At 43.3% G+C, this 21848-nt stretch overlaps 3 protein-coding genes across 3 annotated transcripts; 1 reads left to right on the forward strand and 2 right to left on the reverse strand.

Moving 5' to 3' along the window:
• Positions 1–2030: 2030 nt before the first annotated feature.
• On the reverse strand, positions 2031–7760 carry rad23ab (RAD23 homolog A, nucleotide excision repair protein b; the record flags this gene model as incomplete). Its single annotated transcript, XM_080535898.1, has 11 exons — positions 2031–2154; positions 2717–2869; positions 3712–3890; positions 4225–4339; positions 4981–5108; positions 5245–5294; positions 5434–5518; positions 5627–5897; positions 6258–6337; positions 6440–6521; positions 7692–7760. 11 exons carry the CDS (start codon positions 7758–7760, stop codon positions 2041–2043), a joined length of 1326 nt encoding a protein of 441 aa, XP_080392024.1. The 3' UTR covers positions 2031–2040.
• Positions 7761–9374: 1614 nt separating this feature from the next.
• On the reverse strand, positions 9375–15788 carry LOC308162228 (calreticulin-like). The gene is made up of 9 exons (XM_080536352.1): positions 15587–15788; positions 14923–15024; positions 14022–14225; positions 13433–13527; positions 13100–13309; positions 11936–12049; positions 10534–10677; positions 10338–10430; positions 9375–9739 (listed from the first exon to the last, which is right to left on the reverse strand). Exons 1-9 carry the CDS (start codon positions 15678–15680, stop codon positions 9506–9508), a joined length of 1290 nt encoding a protein of 429 aa, XP_080392478.1. The 5' UTR covers positions 15681–15788; the 3' UTR covers positions 9375–9505.
• Positions 15789–17341: 1553 nt separating this feature from the next.
• Positions 17342–21676, forward strand: cUnh19orf44 (chromosome Un C19orf44 homolog; the record flags this gene model as incomplete). The annotated part of the gene is made up of 7 exons (XM_080535899.1): positions 17342–17485; positions 17630–18268; positions 18655–19161; positions 19606–20122; positions 20278–20367; positions 20963–21129; positions 21587–21676. The coding sequence occupies 7 exons, from the start codon at positions 17342–17344 to the stop codon at positions 21674–21676; spliced, it is 2154 nt and encodes a 717-aa protein (XP_080392025.1).
• Positions 21677–21848: the final 172 nt, after the last annotated feature.

Genomic DNA, 21848 nt, shown 5'->3' on the forward strand with positions numbered 1-21848 from the left:
ATCATGAACAATGATAACTGATTGAATCCTCTGTTGTAGGAAGGTGTTTTATGTACCGGTACAGTGTTTGTTCTGTTGCTTCTAACCACTTTACTGGAGTTCATATTGGTTTGTGTTTAATACATTATTATATTTGCTACAATGATAATAGAATATAAACAAAATAGAATAATAATAATAATAATAGAATTTGTATAATGATACTAACTGGATTTGATTCCCCAATCAATTGTAATGTTTTAAAGTAGACTATTTTTTAATTTTTGGGGGGGCCATAATGACAATCAATTACTTTTGTTAGAGCAAAGGGGAACGGTCCGGGGCCAAGGGCCTTGGTGAACAGCAGTGAACTGTGCCTATTCTTCCATTAAAGAGTGACGGTTATGTTTTGACTAAGAGTGATTTGTTTCAAGGTGGTCATGACATGCAGAGTGTAGTAGAATAAAGACTCCATAACAAACTCCTCCAAGCTTTGTAAAAGCTATTTATTTTACATAATGCTGAAATAATAATGTTCAAGAACCATTCAGCAAACCTTCTTCGAGTGGTGCGTTTAAGGCAAAAACATCCTCTGGCTGCTTTATTGTAAATTTAAAGAAGAAAAAACAAAACAACAACAAAAGAGATAAAACAACAGAAGAAGAATTAAGAATTAAGACACACAGGCCATGCTCAACTCTCATGCAACCCTAGTATACACTATCTCTCTCACAACCACACTCTCCACCATAAAGTGCCTTGTTCCAAAAGCGAACTCCTCAGTACAGTACTATACAGAAACTCCTCTGGGCCAGACTTTCCGTTCAAACACAAATTGTAAAGAAAAAGCAGAGGCCATTGTTGTGGAGATGTTGTTCATCATGACCGCTTGTTTTTTTTGGGCATCTACAGTATACCTACTTCCAGCACTTTGACTTAACTGCTCATTCGTTATGAAATGGACAGTTTGATTATGATTATCAAAATAAATCCTATGGCACTCTAGCTATGCATAATTTAAAAATAAATACATATTTGTAACTATGGTAAGCTGTACCATTTTTGCACATACCAACAATCAACTCTTCAGTACACAAAAACAAACAGAGTCATTGCAATGATACCAACTTACAGCATGATTTCTTATGATGCGTGGGGGATGAGAGGAAGACAGAACACACAATGACAGTAATGATAGCAAAAATCAATCTCGGGAACATTCCTCTCTCATACATCAGCTTTGATGTCACAACAAAGACACTTTTGTTTGTTTGTCGTTTGTTTGTTTCGTAACTGTCCAACAAAAGTGTTGCCGAATCAACTCCTCCGAAAATAACCTTTGTCTGGAAGGAATAAATAACACGATTGAAAGAGTTGGAAAGTGGTGATAGTCTAAAAGATTTGGGATCTATCTCATACATACACAACTGGTATAATGCAATACCTAACCTTTCAGAATTTAAGTTACAGTTCCTCACCTTATTGACAAATAATAAACTTAAACAAACTATAAATGGATTTGAATTTCATTGCCATTTTCGCTGGTTTTGACACCTTACTTACACTATATCTCTGTACGCCCCAGTAGAGTATCACTCCAGTGGTAGAGAGGCTTAACTTAAGCAAACACAGGTCAACCAAGCACATGTATGTTTGGGTTTTGGAGGAGTTGAAAAGCAATACATATGGAGAGGGAGGGAGGGAGGGAAGGAGGGAAGGCAGACTACCACTGTGACTCTAGGGATGCACACAGCACAAGCAGTAGTAATAGCAGCAGTGGTAGCGAGCCCAAGGACAGGCTCATCAGCACCTCAGGAGAATAGAGTTGGCAGCATAGCTCACATTTAACAACACATCATCATCATCATCATCATGGCTTTGTCCAACTAAAACCCGCCCCCCCCCCCCGGAAGACCAGTCACATTTTGGGAACCCTTTCGCACCCCCCCGCACTTCCTTTTCAATCCTTTTCAACGGCCTTTCTGCAGCTTCACAGCATGTTTGTTTTCTCCCCCTCTCGCCCTCCGTCCTTCCCCTCGCTCGGGCACGACGCAGCGTCGATCACTCGTCATCAAATGTTTGTTGGAGCAGGAAGTTAGCAGCTAGATTCTCGTTCTTCTCACATGCGAAATACGCCTGAATGACAAGTCCTTCTGGAAACCCCAGGGCTTTTAACTGGAATGGGGAAAGACACAAAAAACTGACAGCTCAGAGATGTATGAAGGTTTTTTAGCTCAGAGGAACAAACTCCCTGAAGAAATAAAACAGGCCCAAACCCTTAAAATATTTAAATCTAAGCTAAAAACCTTCATGTTTTGCACCAGTTATGATTAAACACAAACACTTCTATCAATGTCTTTTGCCATTAACTATCGTCTTATTAAATGTTTTATCTATTTACTTCTTATATTTGCTTTTATTCATTGTTTTTATTTTCTTACTATGCTCCTCTTGCTGTATTTTTAAATAATGTATGTAAAGCACTTTGAATTGCCCCTGTTGTATGAAATGTGCTATACAAATAAACTTGCCTTGCCTTGCCTATAGCTTGACGAATGACATGGGGATTAAAGAGTGTTATGCAGATATATAATGTTATGTGGGGACGGGATGGAGGAGGGAATAAGTGAATGTCATGTAAATGTTAGTGATTTTTACAGAGGTGAGTTCCCAAAGTGATTGTTTTCCAATTCCACCACTGACGTTACTACTTTGTTTCTGCTAATAGCCCTCCTACCCTCTCGATGGCCTCTTTCTCCTGTGGGGTGACCTGGATGTAGTTGGTCTGGGCCTGTGGCGCCCCCTGGGCCTCAGCTCCTTCCTCTGCAGGCTCTTCTCCATGGGGCTCGTTGAGCATCTGCACAAAGCGCTCCTGGTGCGCGGTGATTTGCTGCAAAGGAAACAGCTCACTAAATGAATACAAACATCCTCCATAAACAACTGCCAAAATTTGCAAGAAAACAATACAAATGCAATATGCGGACACCCACACATGTATTGTGGTTTACTTAATACTGTTCAGCTGCACTTGAGGTTATATTCAATGCATGACTTGTGCTAGGCTAAATGAAATTATAAAAGCGGCAAGTAACAGGCACGTAACAGCCATATGCTGTATAAATAAAGACTACCAGCAAGACACCGGAACACTCATATCGCATTGTATAAGCACCCCGGCGTCAGTCCAATGGAAGCGTCAAGCACAGCCTTTCATTACATATCTAACGTTACATGTTTTAAGGCTGATCTGTGCAAGATAGTGTTGCATTTTGACATAATTCTTATCGCATTTCCCCCCGTTGAGCTGTATAGCGGCACTTATTAAAGTGAAGTGCCCTTATGACACGTAACTCCTCCACTACTGTCCCGGCTCGCTCCAGGTCCGTTGTGTATAATGGAGAAGCGTTTCTGAAAGTACGGTACGGGTAGGATACAAATGCGTGCCGTACCGGTCTGGTCAATGGAAAAGCGCCATATGTCAGTGGACATAGCTATAGTCAGTGTGTTTAGGTTAGTGTTTAGGTTAGTAGAGATGGGTTACGTTGTTTAGGGTTAGTAGAGTGTTTAGGTTAGTAGAGATGGGTTATGTTGGTTCAGGAGTGTTTAGGTTAGTAGAGCTGAGTATATGAAGGTTTGTCTCGTAGTGAGTCTCCCTCCTGACCTGCAGTAGCTGGGGGTTGTCTGTCTCTACTGACCTGGGTTAGGGTTAGGGTTAGGGTTGTCTCTACTGACCTGCAGTAGCTGGGGGTTGTCCCTGCCGAGCTGCTGGAGAAGGGCTGGGAGGAGCGCCGGGTTCTGCTGGATGATCTGACGCATCTGCTGGAACTGAGGCTGGTTCCTCAGGAACTCCAGGGGGTTCCCACCAGTCGGACTTCCAGACGAGGGGGGCTGGGTTGAGGACACTGCTCCTGCTGAAAATTGGGGGGACAGACATGCAGTTTTGGGGGGTAGGTAGCAGACATAGGGGTGGACTGTGGCCTGTGAGTGTGTATGTGTGTGTGTGTGTGTGTGTGTGTGTGTGTGTGCACGTGTGGTGTGTGAGTGTGTGTGTGTGTGTGTGTTTGTGTGCATGTTAACGAACCACAGTGTGAGCTGACAGTGTGTGGAGAGAGTGTGAGGAGCGGAGAGTCAACGGTTGATACATGAGAACTGTGGGAGGTATTCATGAGATCTACAGGAGCCTTATAACATCACCAGAGGAGACAATGGGGTGTGGAAGGGGAGCGGGTGGAGGGGGAGTCTCACTGGTTGCGGCTGGCGGGGCCTGGGGTCGCTCTGTGGCGGGGGCAGGAGGGTTAGACGGGGCGGTGGGCTGGGTGGTGATCTCATGGGGAGGGAGGTCTTGCACTGCTGGAATCCCCTGGAGATGGTGGAAGTGTAGAATTTACAACCATAATTAAGCAATATATCACACAAGAGGGAGTGCTGTTATACTGAATATCGTAGGTATATTCAGTATAACAGCACGACCTCGAGTGTGATATTGCTTTTATACAACAGTTCTACAGAGCAATTTATTAGTTAACAGTAATAAGCAACAACAGATTATGATTTGTTTGTTTATTTAATCATTTATTTTGGCTCCGTCAACAAAAAATAGTTCCGCAACTGGACTGTTGCCTAGTAACCTGAACACAAACATCTGCAGGCTAGCTACTTTGTATTAACGGTCATTTCGGAGTGATACATATAGTTAAAAGTCCCAGTGCTGTTATACTGTATATCAGCACTCATGGAACGCCTCTTGTCCAATCAAATTACTTGGTCGGAACTAACTGTTGTATAATGTACTGTATACAAAATCACAGACACAAAATGGTAAAGTCGAGAGTACTGTATACTACTTCTTATGTATGCTGTCATCTATCAGGGACCGTGCATAACGTATTAGAGCTACAAACCAAGCTCAGTGGTTTCCCGAGTTTCTTACACAACATGCAAGTAATCCACCACTCAATCACTGTTATAATAGTGATATCATGTGTTTAACTCACAACTCACCATAAGAAGGTATTCCACAGCTCGGTCTGGGTTATTGTAACTGGCTCTGAGTGCTGCGATCACCTGCTCCCTCTCATAGCCCATAGACATGATCTCCGACACCAGGTTCTCATACGCCTGTCCTGTTACTGTCTCATCGAGAGGGGGGGGGGGGGGGGGGGGGGGGAGGACACAGTGTAATACACCAATGACATAGCTAAGCTTTAAGTTATTATTATTTAAAATATATATATTATTATTATTGTTAAATTGTAATTCCATTACCCAGTATAGATGCTGCTTCTTCCAACAGGCCCAAGTCGTCAACAACAATTCTGTAGAAAAAAAGAAGAAAAGAGAGCTAACATGAGCTTGTGAGTTAAATTGTCATTGTGTAAATATTGCATCAGGCATGATCGAGGCTATTACAATGCTTTTTCATGTCTGTGCATCGTGACCTTGGCTTTCACCCACCTGGAGGAGGAGAGGACTGGCGGTGTGGCACTACCCTGTTCTGGGTGCCCCTCCTGGGGCACGTCGTCAGGCTGAGAGGCTGGAACTGGGCATGCTGGTGGGGCTGGGGCTGGAGCTAGAACTGGGGCTGGGGCTGGGGCGGGGGCTGAGGCTGGGGCTGGGGCTGAGGCTGGAACTGGTTCTGCATTGCTACCCAGTGCCAGAGGCAGCACGGGGGCTGGAGTCGGAGCTAGGACCGCAGCTGGGGCTAGGGCTGGGGCTGAGGCTGTGGTGGTGGGCTCCACCGACTGTGTGGAGCTAGGGGCAGGGGCAGGTGTAGGTGTAGGTGTGGGCACAGGGGTTGGGATGGATGTGGGACGGGCCGTGTCTGAGAGGGGTACCCCAGCCATAGCAGAGGGAGCAGGGGCCGGGGCAGGGGTAGGGGCTGTTTGTGGGGCCAGCTGGGAAGGAGCTGGTGGTTTAGGCTGTAAGAGGACAACAAACAGAACTGCCCAGAGATGATCACAATGACTACAGACAAACAAGTTTATCAACCCATCTCTGTTAAGTAAGTAAGTAAGTAAGTAAGTAAGTAAGTAAGTAAAGCTTTATTTATATAGCGCCTTTCGTACATGAAATGCAACTCAAAGCGCTACAGTGTACAAAGTTACATAATAGCTATAGCTAATAATAGGGGGACGAGACACAACAGCAGGGGAGGGGTGGGGGAATCACACAGTAGTACACATATACTTCTAAGAGAGCTAGCCTTTATTCTACTGTTATTCTACTGGTATAAATGTTGTTTTCCCAAATATTCTAAATGAATGTTGAATAAGGCTTACCTTTGTAACCATGACCACCACAAAGTTTTTCTCATCGATGTTGTAGTCTTTCAGAGGTATGTCATCATTCAAGATTTTACCTGTTACATCATCATAATAATAAGAACCAGTCAAATCTGATCTACAACATTTCAAATGTGTTGTAAATGTCAAGAGAGGATATTCAATAGCGGTTATCTCACCTGCGTAGATTAGCTTTTGCCCTGTGGCAGGATAGCCATCCTTCCCTTTCTCCACCTGGATCTTCTCCTTGAGGCATTTGACCTGCCAGTAATAAAATGACAACTGTTGAAAGGCAAGACTTTCACATACATACATTTTCTGAGGAGATCGCCTCTCCTCACCTGTTGCTAAACCTAATATGGTACCATATCATATTATGTGTATTGTCTGAATCATACAGAAAAATGAAATTGAGTTAGAAAAAGATGATTCACATTGATTCTCACATTCACATTTTCAATTAAATTTGAGCCTTGAGGTTGAGTGGGTAAAAGATACATTATAAGGGGTTTACATTCACAGGACATTACTACAACGTTGTAAATCTATTTTGAAAGTTGACAGTTGACACGTCAACACAAGTGTTAATGACACAGTAATAAATGTTTCCTGTGCACATTGTTTTGTACTATTGCTAGAGTTGTCAGCACTGTCTAAGCTGTCAGTCAATAAAACAATATGCACATATAGAAGGAATTTGGTTTTGAACAGATAGAATAATGGGCAAATAATAATACATAATAATACTATTATTATTATAATTGTTATAATTAATAAATAATAATAATAATAACAATAATAATAATGATGATAATAATAATAATGATAACAACAATAATAATAATAATAATAGTAATAATAATAATGATAACAATAATAATAATAATGATAACAATAATAATAATGATAACAATAATAATAATAATAATAATAATAGTAATAATAATAATAATGATAACAATAATAATAATAGTAATAATAATAATAATAATCCAATACAACGCATTATTATTGATTCGCTTACAATCTTACAAGCATCAAAACACATTCTCAGTGGTAGCCTAAACAAATACACTTCTATCAAAAGAAACGTCCAGGACGCCCCCCTCCACCCTGGTTGATCGGGGGGTACAGACAGCCCCCCCACGGTACCCCAAACACACCAACACCGCTCCTGAAATCTTGCATCGTCATTCATGTCGAAACAACCAAGCAGCAATCTCAGTCTCACCGCCACTAAACTCGCGTTTGTACATCAGCACCGAACTGTTTACAGCGCGACATGGAAATAAAGCAAAATCATTTAAAAATGCACTCCCCCTCCAGACTTTCAATCGCGATCACCAAAGGCCCTGCCTTCCCCCAGCCCCGTTCCCCCTCGGAACCCGGCCTCCAGTCCGTCTGTGGGCTTCCATAACTTCCATTACTCACCGTTAGTTCGGGATTTATTTCTATCTTAAACGTTTGTTGCTGGAGAGTCTTCAGTGTAATCTTCAACATCTTCAAGGACTATTCTTAATAATTGAATAATTATTAATATTATTATAATAATAAGGCGTGTAAACACCACCAGTCTTTTCTGTACTGTTCTGTTGCCTCTTCTAAACCCACAGCACAGTCTAGTTGTGACTCAGCTCTCTCTCTCTCTCACTGTGACTGGAACGGTGTTGGGTTGGAGTCAGACGCCATCTACTTGCTGCTTGAGACAGGACATACTGCTGGGAGCTGCTGCTGAGGGATATACCACCGAGGGAATGTAAATTCCACTCTATGACACATGTGCATGTGATGGTGCACCAACAAATGCAGTTTCAGACCCTCCTCTTTGCAATACAACGAATTGGTGGATAGTGTTTTTGGACCATCGAAACATAGACCACCGAAAACATGATTGACAGATATATTTTCATTCATAAAATAAAATTCTCAGCCTAGGCATTTTTAAAATTAATTACGCAGAAAAGCAAAATGTATGGATGTTATTGTGTTTTTAGTGTATTTTCTAGTGTCTACTATTTGATCATGTAATATTTCTAGTATGATGTCTCGACAATTTGCAACACTCTTTTGCAGTAACTGAGTTTAAGTTAGTTTAGTTTCATTCAAAGATCCCAAGTCTGCTATCAACCTCTCATCACTTGAACACTTGATCTCTGCACTTTATATTTATATTAATTATGGCTCTTGCACTTTGATGTTGGTTTGCACTGTCTTGTCCTGTCTTGCACCTGTCCTGCTGTAAATTGCGCTCCATTGTCCCAAACCAAATTCCTAACATGTTTACATGTCATGGCAATAAAGTCTTCTGATTCTGATTCTGAGAAACAGAGATCAGGGACACACATGCAGTCATTGAGTATCTCTTTTCATCTCGGTCATCAGCGACTTCGAGAGAAAAACTTCATTTATTCACTGAAACTTAAAACACAAGAGAGTCATAGGGACTGACTAGCCACATGTTAGAGAGCAACATAAAAAAAAAAGAGTCACAGTTTGGATCAGACTTTGTCTGACACGGTAATTTCTAAAGCAAGGTCTGAGACAGCAACATATACAACAACAACAACAACAAACACAACAACAAGAACAGAGAGCTTCGGTGGCTTATGAATGATGAATTAATAGATGGTGCTTGTAATCATGAGGGAATAAATTAAAAGGGTGTCGATGGGTAGAGTACAGTACTGCTTACAACTGTATAAAAATAAATCATTTACTGTAGGAAAAAGCACAAAGGAACTAACACGGATATGGCCCTCGTTTGATTCCCCAAAACACAGGCAGCATCAGATCAGTTGGACGACAAACGATGGGCGAAAAGGATAATCCTCTGCTTCTAAACAGACGGGTGATATGAAACGATACCGACTGTGATACTGTTGATGAAAACAGGTAGTCGGTAAGCAGCACCTAGACTCGAGCGAATGTAGGACGCACAGAAAGAAGGGCAGACCACATTCTGAACAAAAGGGTGAATTGTCAGATAAAAAAAAAGAAGAAGAAGGAGAAGAAAAAACAATGACAACGTAAACCCTTAAAAATACATACATGTTAATCGATAAGAAGACAAACATTGCCTGCCCCCCCCCCCCCACCACCACCCCCTTTCCCACCCCACACCTGAAGAACAGGTTGCCATAGGTTTGCCATAAGTCCATAGGGTTTCACTGAGAGTGAAGTTGCACAGCAGTCACTCTCCCGGAGGACAAACAGAGTTGGGACAGAAATGTCCACCTGTCTCTCCTCTACAGCTCAGTCTTCGGCGCCGGTGCCACCTCCTCATCCTCTTCCTCCTCTTCCTCATCCTCCTCTTCTTCTGTCGGACTTTCCTCTTCTAGTTCTTCGTCCTGTTCGTCTTCCTCGCCGTCTTCGTCCGCCTCGTCGTCGTCGGTTTTGTCTTTCTTGCTCTTCTCCTCCTCTTCTACCCTCTGTTTCCTGCCCTCCTCCTCCTGCTCTTCCTTCATCTTCTTCTCTGGTCCCTGTAATACAACAAGGGGTAATATGAGGCATAGAGAAACACTGTACTGTCTGTCACACTAGGTTTATTAATCCCTGCAGGCAAATTCCATTGTCACTTAGGCCATGATAAGAATATATGTCATTTAGCTGACGCTTATATCGAAAGCGACTTACATTGCAGTGAGTGTATATGTTACGGTACATGTGGGAATACGGTACATGTGGGAAAACTAGGGTTAGGGTTAGGTGCTAGGGTGCTAGGGGGCTACGGTTAGGGTTAGGGTTAGGGGTAGGGTTAGGGTTAGGGTTAGGGTTAGACATGCCAGCATGTACCAAGTCACCGTAGCACCTAACCCTACCCCTAGTTTTCCCACATGTACCGTATTCCCACATGTACCGTAACACATACATTTTTCAGTATATATGGTCCTAGCGGAAATGACGTAAGACACATAAACGAATAGACAATAGTAAGAAAAAGAAGAAGAAGAATTACATTATTAGCATGTTTGTTTTGCTCTGTCTGACATTTCAAACCGACATCAAACTGAGTGCCCACTGTGCAAAAGCACAACATTGAATACTCATTTACATAACAAGATGAAGAGGATACTGTACCTTTGTAGCTCCCCAAGTCTCGTTCCCGAACTCCTCTGCTTCTTTCACATCATCACCGATCAGGAAGTTGTCAAAAATAGTGCCAGCCTTCACCTGTTCAGAGGGAGAGAGAGAGAGACCCACATCCAAAATGTTCAGCCCCAGAATTTCTCTTCATTAACAGAATCACCATAAACAGTTTTGGACAACAGCATACCTGCCACAGGTCCAACCCCAGCACTCCAATGTCGTCAAACTTGTAGATGGCAGCGTCGGCGGTGTACTCAGGGTTGTCAATCTCAGGGTGAACCCAGACACCTTTGTAGTCGGGGTTGTCGATCTGCTTTGGTCTCCACTCTCCCTACAAAGAAAAAGGCCAGAAATAAGACTAACTGTGCTCAACAAGTTAAGTAAGTAAGTAAGTAAGTAAGTAAGTAAAGCTTTATTTATATAGCACCTTTCGTACATGAAATGCAACTCAAAGCGCTACAGTGTACAAAGTTACATAATAGCTCCTACATACATGAAGAATGAATGGTCTTTATTGTCATTGATATAGTACAGGTACCATACAACGACATTTGTGAGGGGGGGCTCCCCTGGTGCTAGGATTTTTTTTTACTAAAAACAAGAAGGGAAAAGAGCTGGTTTACATAAATAATGGCTATATACACTATCCACTATACTACTGTATACTATACTATACAAATAAAACACAGTGCTGTACTCTATGCTATGCTATAAATATCCTAACATTCCCTATCTCTGAACCTTATGTGCACGAGGGTTGTCATATTGCACATAGTATTATTGCACATTCGGTTTGAAATGTTCACAGTTGTGTTTCAGTATTGCACTTGATTACAATCTAGTAGCTGCCATCAAATTGTCTAGATCGTCCAGGGCCTAGAACCTAGGTCTTTGCTGTGTTCAGGGCCTGAATGGCCCTAGGGTAGAAGCTGAGCTTCAGTCTATTTGTCCTTGCGGACAACAAGTAACAAAGTGTTCGTTCCCAGGGTGGGATGGGTCTCTGGAGATCTTGGAGGCCTTCCTGAGGCAGCGTGTGTTGTACATAGCCATGATAGTACGCTGGTCCCATCATGATTGTCAATATGTCATTAGGGGCCAGCGGATTATCAGCCAGGGGGCTGTGTGCATGTCTACTCTGAATTGGCCTTAAGGGAATGGTTCTCACATTTTGTGGACGTATCATTTGAATACAGCATTATATAATGAAGCTTAAACTCCCCCTCCCCTGGACACGCATACAACCTCCCCTACCTCTACCCATCTCCCCCAACCCTGCCACCCCCCCCTGACATGCATACAACCTCCCCTACCTCTACCCATCTCCCCTACCCATCTCCCCCAACCCTGCCACCCCCCCCTGACATGCATACAACCTCCCTTACCCCTACCCATCTCCCCTGTCCCTACCACCCACCCCCTCCCCGTTCGTTAACTCTGTGTTCTATGTGCCCATGTTATCTGTTGCTTGTTGTTTCTGTGTTCTCCCTTTCTCCCATATTGTCAGCGTCTTTGAGCCTCGGAAAAGCGCTATATAAATCTAATGAATTATTATTATTAAACTGGTTGTAGGTCCAATCCTGCAGGCCCACCTGGTAGTCTGGGTTGGGGATCATCGGAGGCTCCCACTCTCCGTCCATGTCCACATCCCAGTCTTCTGGCTTCTTAGCATCTGGGTCTGGGATGTTCTCGGGCTTCTCAAAGTCCTGGTAATAAAGTCAGTTTATAACACGTTATAAAACACAGTCAGGTTATTTATGGGACAGGAAACATAAGACTCTTAGGCGTTACAGAGAAATGGATAGTTAATTACTATAGTTCTTCTATAGACTTCTGGTGCCTCCCTACAAAAGGATTGACACTCTTTTAACTGGGTAACTCAATCTAAAAAATAACAGACTAGCCAATGAACGCAATTACAGCAGTCACTCTACAGTAAGGAAACGTTGAGATCATCTGTGTCACACAGCACTTTGAGGGAACCCAACACTCCATTAACTTGAACTGAATATGACAACACAGAGGTGGACTCCAATGACAACACACAGGGTTCCTACAAGTTTCAACAAGTCGAATTTTAGACCTTTTTTAGACCTCTTCGAATATAATTTTAGACCTATTCGCGGCACCATATGATCGCTTTTTGTCATCCTCGAGGTGATGAAATTAGGGATTTCACTGCCACACAGAGAAAAAAGGAAGCGAATTGGCATTTTTTGGGTTCCAGCTTGATCGGCGCTACCGATCCCTGGCCACCAAAACATCCCGTTTCAACAGTTTTTTCCCCTCTGCTATAAGGACTCTAAACACCTGACTCACTGCACTAACCCTGCACTACTGCACTTAAATAAATATTATAAATATATAAATAAATATTGACTATGTTCTTGTCTTGTGGTTATGTGTGTACATGTCCATGTGATAGTTATGTGCAATGTGTGTATGTTTTTTGGACACTGCTGTATTGAGCTTTCCACCTGTACCGAAAACAAATTCCACCGACCTAGGTCGTGTGGTCATTAAACGATTCATTCATTCATTCATTCATTTCCGCGTACATTTCTGTGGTCGGACTGATTTCCTTGCAGGATCTAATTTTTAAGACCTAGCACCTAATTCTGAGACCGAATAACTGCAATTTGAGACCCTTTTAGGCCTTATAAATTGGATTGCTGGTTTTTAGACTTAAAGGCTTTTTAAGACCAGCGCGGGAACCCTGAATACAATGACGATCCAAAGCCACGTCAGAACCTCACCTCAGGCTTGGCGTCAGCGGGGTCGTCGACCTTGGCCTTGTCGTCCCAATCCGCAGGCTTCTTTGCTTCGGGGTCCTTGATCTTCATAGGTGGAAGGAGGTCCCAGTCCTCCTGTAGAGTACCTGACTCCACCTTCTCATTGTTGATCTTCACCTCGTAGGTTTGGTCAGGGTTCAGGATCAGAGTGTACAGGTGTGTGAGTTCGTCGTCCTGGAAGAAACAGAACGGGTTAGCTAGGACGTGACGAGGCAATGTGCAATAATAATCTTATCTAGAACGATGTGCAACCTATCGTTCTAGAACCTTCTATCGTTCTAGAACCTTCTACTGTACCTTGCATTTGATCTCTTTCTTGATGAGATGGTTCTTGCCTTTGTAGTTGAAGATGACATGAACCTTCTTGGTGCTGTAGCCACAGATATCAGGCCCTGTAGAAAAGATACAGAAAGTTTGTCTTTAAGTGATTTCTTAATAATAATAATAATAATAACTTTAATTTCTATAGCGCCTTTCAAAAAACCCAAGGACGCTTTACAATTCTAAGGGAAATGATCAGACAGACAAAACAGAAAACAAACAAAGCAAAACTGAAACATTGACTAGGGGCTAAAGGCCTTGGTGAACAGATGTGTTTTAAGGGCTAATTTGAAGGAGTCCAGGGTGGGTGGGGGCTTTGCGGATCACACATTTCACTTACTTAATGTCGTGAAAGCCATATCAGTGAAAGCATTAGTAATTTACGACTAAATCAATTTACTTCTTATTGAAAAGGTCTTTCAATGAGTGATTGGAGGATGGTGGGAAAAACAACCGAGATAGCAAACTCCTAGGCTAAAAGGCTAAAAGGCTAAAAGGCTTTTAAGTCCTTACTTCCTCAAACAGAGGTGGTCAGCCTCGCCCGCCGCCCCACCCGCCCACTCACCAAACATGATGTAATACTGCGAGTCCCCGTGCATGTCGGCCTGGTCCAAGCTTGAAGGGAAGATTTTGACATATCCGCCTCCACAGTCGATCTTCTGCTCGTGCTTCACTGTGAACTGGACCACCAGAGGTTTGCCCTCGTTGCTGAAGCCGTCGAACTTGGCGGACAGGGCGTAGAAGTGGGCATCCTGGCTGGTCTGGAGGCCTTTAGGGTTGGTTAGACGACAAGATAACATAATATATCAAACATCAGCATGTGTAAGGCAAGGCAAGGCAAGGCGAGGCAAGTTTATTTGTATAGCACATTTCATACAACAGGGGCAATTTAAAGTGCTTTACATACATTATTTAAAAATACAGCAAGAGCAGCATAGTAAGAAAATTAAAATTACAATGAATAAAAGCAAATATAAGAAGTAAATAGATAAAACATTTAAGACAATAGTTAATGGGAAAAAATACATTGATAGAAGTGTTTGTGTTTAATCGTAACTGCTGCAAAACATGTGTATCCAGATGTTAGGCGGAAAAAGTTATTTTATTTGTTTTCGAATTTGATTATATTATTTTCCATTATATTACATTACATTAGTGTGCAGTTTAGAGTAAGAGGAGAATGACAGGCTATGCTGTGCTTCCTATAAGAATTACCTTCTGATTAGGGTTAGACAAGTTGAAACATGAGACGACTCTCTGGTTAAATAACAAACAAATAAAACACCAACAGCTTACCCTTAACACTTTAATTTACATCGACAACCAACATCTAGGATCAGGATGCCATTTGCAAGCATTAGGCATATTATGCAAACTCAGGCCAGAGGAAGCCATTTGTGGTATATTGACAAATAATTCCACCACATGTGTTCTTCCAGTGGTCAAAATACAGCCTGTCACCTCACCTTTGTCGGCCTCAGCATCCCCATGGAACTTGCCAGGAGTAAGTTTCCACTGGCCATAGTCAGACTTGTGCTTGGACTCCAGCCACCTGCTCGTCCATGCATCTGGAACACAGAGACAGAGAATTTAGGATATCATCCAGGCTGTATGAAGTACAGACAGGAGACTATAGGGATGTCAGTCATGAATGAGCTATGGACTAAAAGCAAAAGTGAAAGAATGTGTGTAGCTACTGTGGAAAGTCACCTATTGACTGATTTGGCTGACATATGAGGAAACAAAACAGTAAGGTTTTGACTTCATGGCATAAATGAAGGATTATCAGTATTTTCGAATGTTCCCCTTTGAACAGATCATTGAATTATGTATGCATAAGGAACTGATTCTCAGTGAATCACATTATGTAACCCCCCAAAAAAGTTATATAGAATGATATGAGAGATTACATAATGGGAGATATTTTTCTACGCAATCCAAGCCTTCAACAATATGCATAGTACAATGTGTTATGCCTAGTGTTATAACAACGTTTGTTTTGAAGTCCAACAACTGGAACAATGTATCAATATGCATTATTGCATGATTGCATGATTTCCAAGACAGTATCTTAGGCAATAAACGTTGAAGTAACGATCAGGACAGAAAAAAAGGGGAATTTTACAGTACCTCCATCCAGAAATTGTTCCTTGAAGTATACAGTAGCGTCAATAGTGACAGCTACGGATGCCAAAACTGCAAATATTGCCACGGCGACCCTCATGTTGCTTTCCTCCTTCTCTGCCCAGGTTGACTAGAGATCTTATTCTGAGATCTGGGTTATAAACCTTTAGGTAATTCGAGAATATCGAACTCTTTATTCCTGCACAGATGGCCGTGACTCATTGGACGAGGTCCTGTCCAATGAGAGGAGACCACGAGTTATTTTTCGGAAGTGCTCGGATTACATACTAGCGAATCATAGCGAATCATAGCGCCGGAAAGGGCAGAACCTATGACCGGAACCAGAAAAGTGGGAAAATCTGGTAGGGTGGGAAAATCCGGTACCTACACCGGGCGGCGATATTCAAAATGCGTTAAAGCGCACCTCAGTGGAATGCACAATACAGGAAAACTGAGTTATAAATGTGTTATTAATGCTGATATAGTCTATATGCTGTGTTTTACTGGACGGTAATTTGGTTGGGTTTAATAAATGTGTATGACTAATGTAATGGAATAAAACATGTAGGCCTAGGCTATGCGAATAATAAACATGTGAAAGTGGAAGATTTTCATGCAAGCTGTATATTAGTAATAGTAGCCTATGTCAGCCACAATTTGAATATCTTTATTACTTTAAGTTGATTGAATATTTTTGTAAATATTGTAAATATATTGCTATTACATACATGTATAAAACGACTGGATGCCATGGAATAAAACGACTGGATGCCAGGACAGGAGTAGGCAATTACATTGAAATGCTGTGGTTAAAAGTACAATAAACTATTAGAAATGTAATATGATACATTTGTTATGTGTAATATAATTTTTAACACATTTATACTTTGTAATATAATCAATGGAGAAGCGCCATATCAATCGTGAAAGAGACATGGGTCCGTCTGTGTTCGAAACGGAAATCGGAAACGCGTTTAGGAATGATTCATCGCACTCCTCGCTGCTTTCCGTAGAATCGCGTTTCACTGACGTCATACAAAAACACAGCCATGGATACGAGGACGCTTGTTTACGGTGGAATGTTGTTACAATGTTGCGGCTCATCTGTCCCTGTGATCATGTTGTTACAAACTAACAACCTCTAACCGGATTATTCAGGTGGATAACAATCAGGTGGATACATTGTAGAGAGAATGTCACTCAGCTCTCCACGACATTGCAAAGGTTACTTGTAGTAGGACACTTGGCTATAATCATGGCTTTACTCTTTCTTATTTTCAATCAAAAATGCCACATATATCGTGACGTTAGAATTATAAGGTTCTATCTCCATTCTTGTCAAAATTGAGTTTTTTACATAATCTGATCCATTAGGTGTTTATTAATGCCTGTGTTGTGTTATTTTTGAGTTAGTAATTCCTAAAATACAAAGGTTCCATCTCACAGAACATAATGGAATGTAAAAACTTTGACGCTCAATATCTCTGAACTGCCCTAGACGGAGATAGAACCTTATCATTCTAAACGGAGATAGAACCTTATGATTCTAAACGGAGATAGAACCTTATCATTCTAAACGGAGATAGAACCTTATCATTCTAAACGGAGATAGAACCTTATCATTCTAAACGGAGATAGAACCTTATCATTCTCAACGGAGATAGAACCTTATCATTCTAAACGGAGATAGAACCTTATCATTCTAAGCTCACGATATGATATACGTTTTATGTAGGGTAGAGAATAGAGAAAGGAGAGACAATGTGGAATCGAGGTGGGAGAAGTTCAGCCCTGGAGAGAGCCCAGGCACATCTCTCTGGGAGGAGGATGCCCACAAGTGCAGTGGAGAGAAGAAGGGACGTGCCACCAGAACACTATGATACAACTACAAAGGGATCTAAACCAGTAAGTTAAACATTTGATCCATTATCATGCTTATTCATTTACCTTTCATCCCTATCATCTAACCTGCAAGAACATTTGGTGGAAAAGTATTCCAAGAATGTTGCTTGGCATTCATTCTTATTCTTCTCTCATCTCTTCTCTCAGGGTTACCTGTCTATGGACCTGAGTGACCTCTCCTTAGAAAGCTCTGCCAGTAGAGAACACATAGACAACGTCATCATTGGCTCCACTGGAAAAAGGCTGGACAGCGAGGAACAACCGCCCCCACCTGAGAGCATCGGAGCAGGTGGTGGTGGGAGCAGATTCCTCAAGAAAGCCCCCCCACCTCCTGCTGCAGCTAGTAGCCACTCTCCAGGGCTGAGTAGGACCCAGACACAGCTGTCTGCAGAACCCAGGTACGTGGCTTCCAACCAGCGGAGCTCTCAGAGTTTGGCCCTGAGCAGACTGGCTGTTATAGAGGACCGCATGCGCAAGCAGGCCAGGGATGGGGTGCAGGCGCAGGTGGCTGCCCAGTCCAGCACTGACTCACTCAGCATAAAGAAGAACTTCCTCAAGAAGACTTGTGAAGTGACTGCAGCTACTACACCCGCTGTAGCTCCCAAGGGCCCAGACGCGACGCTATTGGGTAGTCCCAAAGCCCTTCCGATCAGGGTGGTCGGTGGAGGCGTGACACTGGATAGCGACGAGGAGGACATGAGGAAGCTCCTGGGGGGCTCGTTTGAGTTGTCAGACGACAGCTGGCGGGAAGAGGGAAGAGTGTCTCCACAGAAAACGACTAGAAAGGTAGCTGTTGCTCATTGTACAAAAGAAGAGATTTGGTGAGGCTGCGTTCTCATTTTATGCACCCAGATTGTGGAATGCACTGCCAGTTTACATTAGGGATGCAACCTCAGCTCATTATGTTCAAGTCAAGACTAAAAACCCATCTTTTTGATATTGCTTTTAAATTACAAAATAATTAAATTAAGATTATATAATGATTAAAGCACTTTGAGCTGCAACGTTTGTAGGAAAAGCGCTATACAAATAAAGTTATTATTATTATTATTATTATTATTATATTAATGCAGTATAATATGAAAAACGTTCCCAGTACTGTATGTGTCACATGCCTCACACACATTAGTGTTTCATGGAATGTCTCCCTTTTCTCTCTTATTCCCTTACAGTCCTTTGTGAAAGGCAGCCAAAAGGTCTCCCCCACACCTCCGCTGGCTGCTAGACCCTCCTCCTCGGTCAGGGCCCAGTCCCGATCCCCGCCCTCTCTTCCTCGCCAAGGGTCCCCCGTACGCTTCGCCAGCAGAGCTCCAACCCAGCGGAGCCCGTCTCTCTCGGTCCGCAGCGCCTCTCTGGTCCTCTCTCCGTCTCCCTCGCCCCCTTACGCCTCCTCTCCCAGGGCCAGACTCTTCAGGCCCTCCCAGTTCTCTGTCTCTGCCCTCAGTGAGGTGCGCTCCCTGGAGGAGCTCTTCCCAGAGGCCCTGGGCTCCCTGGAGGAGCTCTCCCCAGAGGCCCTGGGCTCCCTGTCGGAGCTCTGCCCTGAGGCCCTAAGCTCTGATGATGATGCCGTCAGTGATAGAAGTGGAGCCTCTGACGGTGACTTCAAGATGAATATCATGACCCTGGATGACTTGGTACCTGTTACTCTCAGTGCTGCTGAGAGACCAAAGGACAATAAGGTGAGTCATATAACTTATATAATAGATAATAATTTTGGATAATTAAGCAATATCACACGAGAGGGAGTGACGAGTGACAGCACGACCTCGAGTGTGATATTGCTTTTATACAACAGTTCTACAGCGCAATTTATTAGTTAACAACAATAAGTGACAACAGATTATGATTTGTTTGTTTATTTAATCATCAAAAATCATCAAAAAATTGTTCCGCAACTGGACTGTTGCCTAGTAACCTGAACACAGACAACATCTGCAGGCTAGCTACTTTGGATTAACGGTCATTTCGGAGTGATACATATAGTTAAAAGTCCCAGTGCTGTTATACTGTATATATCAGCACTCATGGAACGCCTCTTGTCCAATCAAATCACTTGGTCGGAACTAACTGTTGTATAATGTGCAATGTTGTTGCTCATACTCGTGATGAAATCTTTTTTCCAGAAGCAAACCACTGATGTCGTCACTAAGCACAAGGCCCCTGCTGCCCCTCGATCACTGATAGAGGAGGTCTCCACAGAGGACCCGGCCCCGGCCGAGGAGGACTACGAGAGTGACTTTGAGAGTGAGATCAGGACCGAGAAGAGCGAGGTCACCAGCGAGTCGGTCTCAGAGCACCTGGGAGGCGGCAGAGGGAAGGACGACCCCTCCCAGGTCAGCGTTTCAGACCGATCCCGGGGGAGGAACGACGACTATTCTAGTCAATCAGACCAGAGCAGTCGTTCCCGGACCCGATCCCGATCCTACGCCTCCCGAAGAGACTACAGCGGAACCGCCGAGTCACTCAGCGGCCGGAGCGGCAGGGTGTCGTCCTCCAAACCCTCCTCCCCCTCCTCCTCCTCCTCTTCCACCGTCGTCCCGCCTCGCAGCAGTCGCAGGTCTAGGAAGTCCCGCGTCGCGTCCGTGAGAGAAGCCGCAGTGCAGACCCAACCGGACGGACTGACTTACACCTGGTCCACCGGTTAGTGAACTACCGTAGTCATTAACTCATTACGTTAACGTGTCTGCGATTGTAGTTATGTCAGAATGGCCCTCGGGAGGTTAGGCCTAGCATGGCAGCGTTGCACCTTTCACCACCTTTACATGTCGTTTCATTGTTATTTCCCCTCTGTGAAGGTATGGCTGCCCTGGGGCCAGCGCTGGGGATGGCCTACGTGGATCCAACCCCCGTGGCGAGTCACACTATCAGCGCAGAGGCTGTGGAGGGTAAGAGACCAGACCTGTCGGAGCAGTTAAAGGAGACCCGATTATTCTCTTTAAGAGAGGCAAATCTGAATGGCTTGTTGAATCGCATGTTTTTCTGAAATACGCAGCCCACAAAAAAACTAACCAAATTGCTTCATTTCACAGTTTCTGTGTTAGTCAGGTCATTAGAGACCCAAATGTATAGCACAAGCACTGAAAAAAGTGAGGTTTTCATAATAATGGGACCTTTAAATTCTAACCATAGTTCTCATTTAACATAACTCCCCAGACAGGTTCATAAGAGAATGTAGTTAAGTGAATTAGAAAAGGCATATGGAGAACCCTTTGTTTAGTTTTAGCTTACAATTTTTTCAGCAAACTCAAGAATATGCCCACTAAATTTTTGTGTGATGTCTGCCTGTCTCTCTCCCTCTCTCTCTCTCCCCCTCTCTCTGTCTCTCTCCCTCTCCCCCCTTCGCTCCCTCTCTCTGTCTCTCTCCCTCTCTCTCTCTCTCTTCCCCCTCCTCACTCCCTCTCTCTGTCTCTCTCCCTCTCTCTCTTCCCCCTCCTCTCCCTCTCTCTGTCTCTCTCCCTCTCCCTCTCTCCCCTCCCTCAGCCCTCAGTGCGTACAGCCCTGCTGTGTTTGCTCTCAACGACATGCTGAGGCAGCAGCTGTCCCTGACCAGACACTTCGCCCAGGCCAGCAGCCACCTCCACTCCTCCCTGCTGCAGAACCTGGGCCCTGCCGACTACACGTACACCACCCTGGAGGACACCAAGGAGGTAACTATACACACTACACATACACCACCCTGGAGGACACCAAGGAGGTAATACAGGACAGGGACTCTCAGCCGTAGATACACCAGACCTGGGTTAAATACATGTCAACAGGGTTCCCACGGGTCCTTGAAATCCTTGAAAGTTTGTGAATTTGAGAAGAAAAAATCCCTTGAAAAAGAGGGAGCTACATATTAAAGAGCTGTAATTCCTAAACCCTTCCTTCAATTTGGATGTGAATACCCTTACCCTAAAGCTGAGAGTCTGCACTTTAAGCCCATATCCATTATATAACTGTAACTTGAAGATGTTTTGGTAAACAGCTAAAATTACAAAAAGTCTGTCTGTGTCCAAATATATATGGACCTAACTGTATGTGCCTCTTCTATCAGTCCTCTCAATCTGTATTATATCTAGAGTTGATGTATGGTACTGACCACACGTTCGTTGTGTTTTGTAGTTTATACGCCTTAATAGGCCTCAGAAGTTGACCATGGAAGAAGCACTGGAAGAGGTCCTTCAGGAGATGAGAGAATATCACTACATATAGTCCCTCTTTTCACATCCACCCAGCAAGACTACATTACATCTGACCACACCTGAAGAAAACTTGAATTGCCACATTGTTACAAATCCTGTGTTGTGCTTGTGAATTTAACTCAGGATCAAAATGGCATCCTTATGACAGGATCATGATCATCTCTGGTGTGTCGTCCTGTTTT

The sequence above is a fragment of the Nansenia antarctica genome (genome assembly GCF_963989245.1).
Source record: "Nansenia antarctica genome assembly, chromosome: 7".
Lineage (NCBI taxonomy): Eukaryota > Metazoa > Chordata > Actinopteri > Argentiniformes > Microstomatidae > Nansenia > Nansenia antarctica.

Coding starts and splice junctions, on each gene's coding strand:
- LOC308162228 (XM_080536352.1), bottom strand. CDS start 15,680: ATGAGGGTCGCCGTGGCAATATTTGCAGTTTTGGCATCCGTAGCTGTC. Junction 15,025..15,586: donor GGAACAATTTCTGGATGGAG/GTACTGTAAAAT, acceptor TCTGTGTTCCAG/ATGCATGGACGAGCAGGTGG. Junction 9,740..10,337: donor AGACTTGGGGAGCTACAAAG/GTACAGTATCCT, acceptor GTTGTATTACAG/GGACCAGAGAAGAAGATGAA.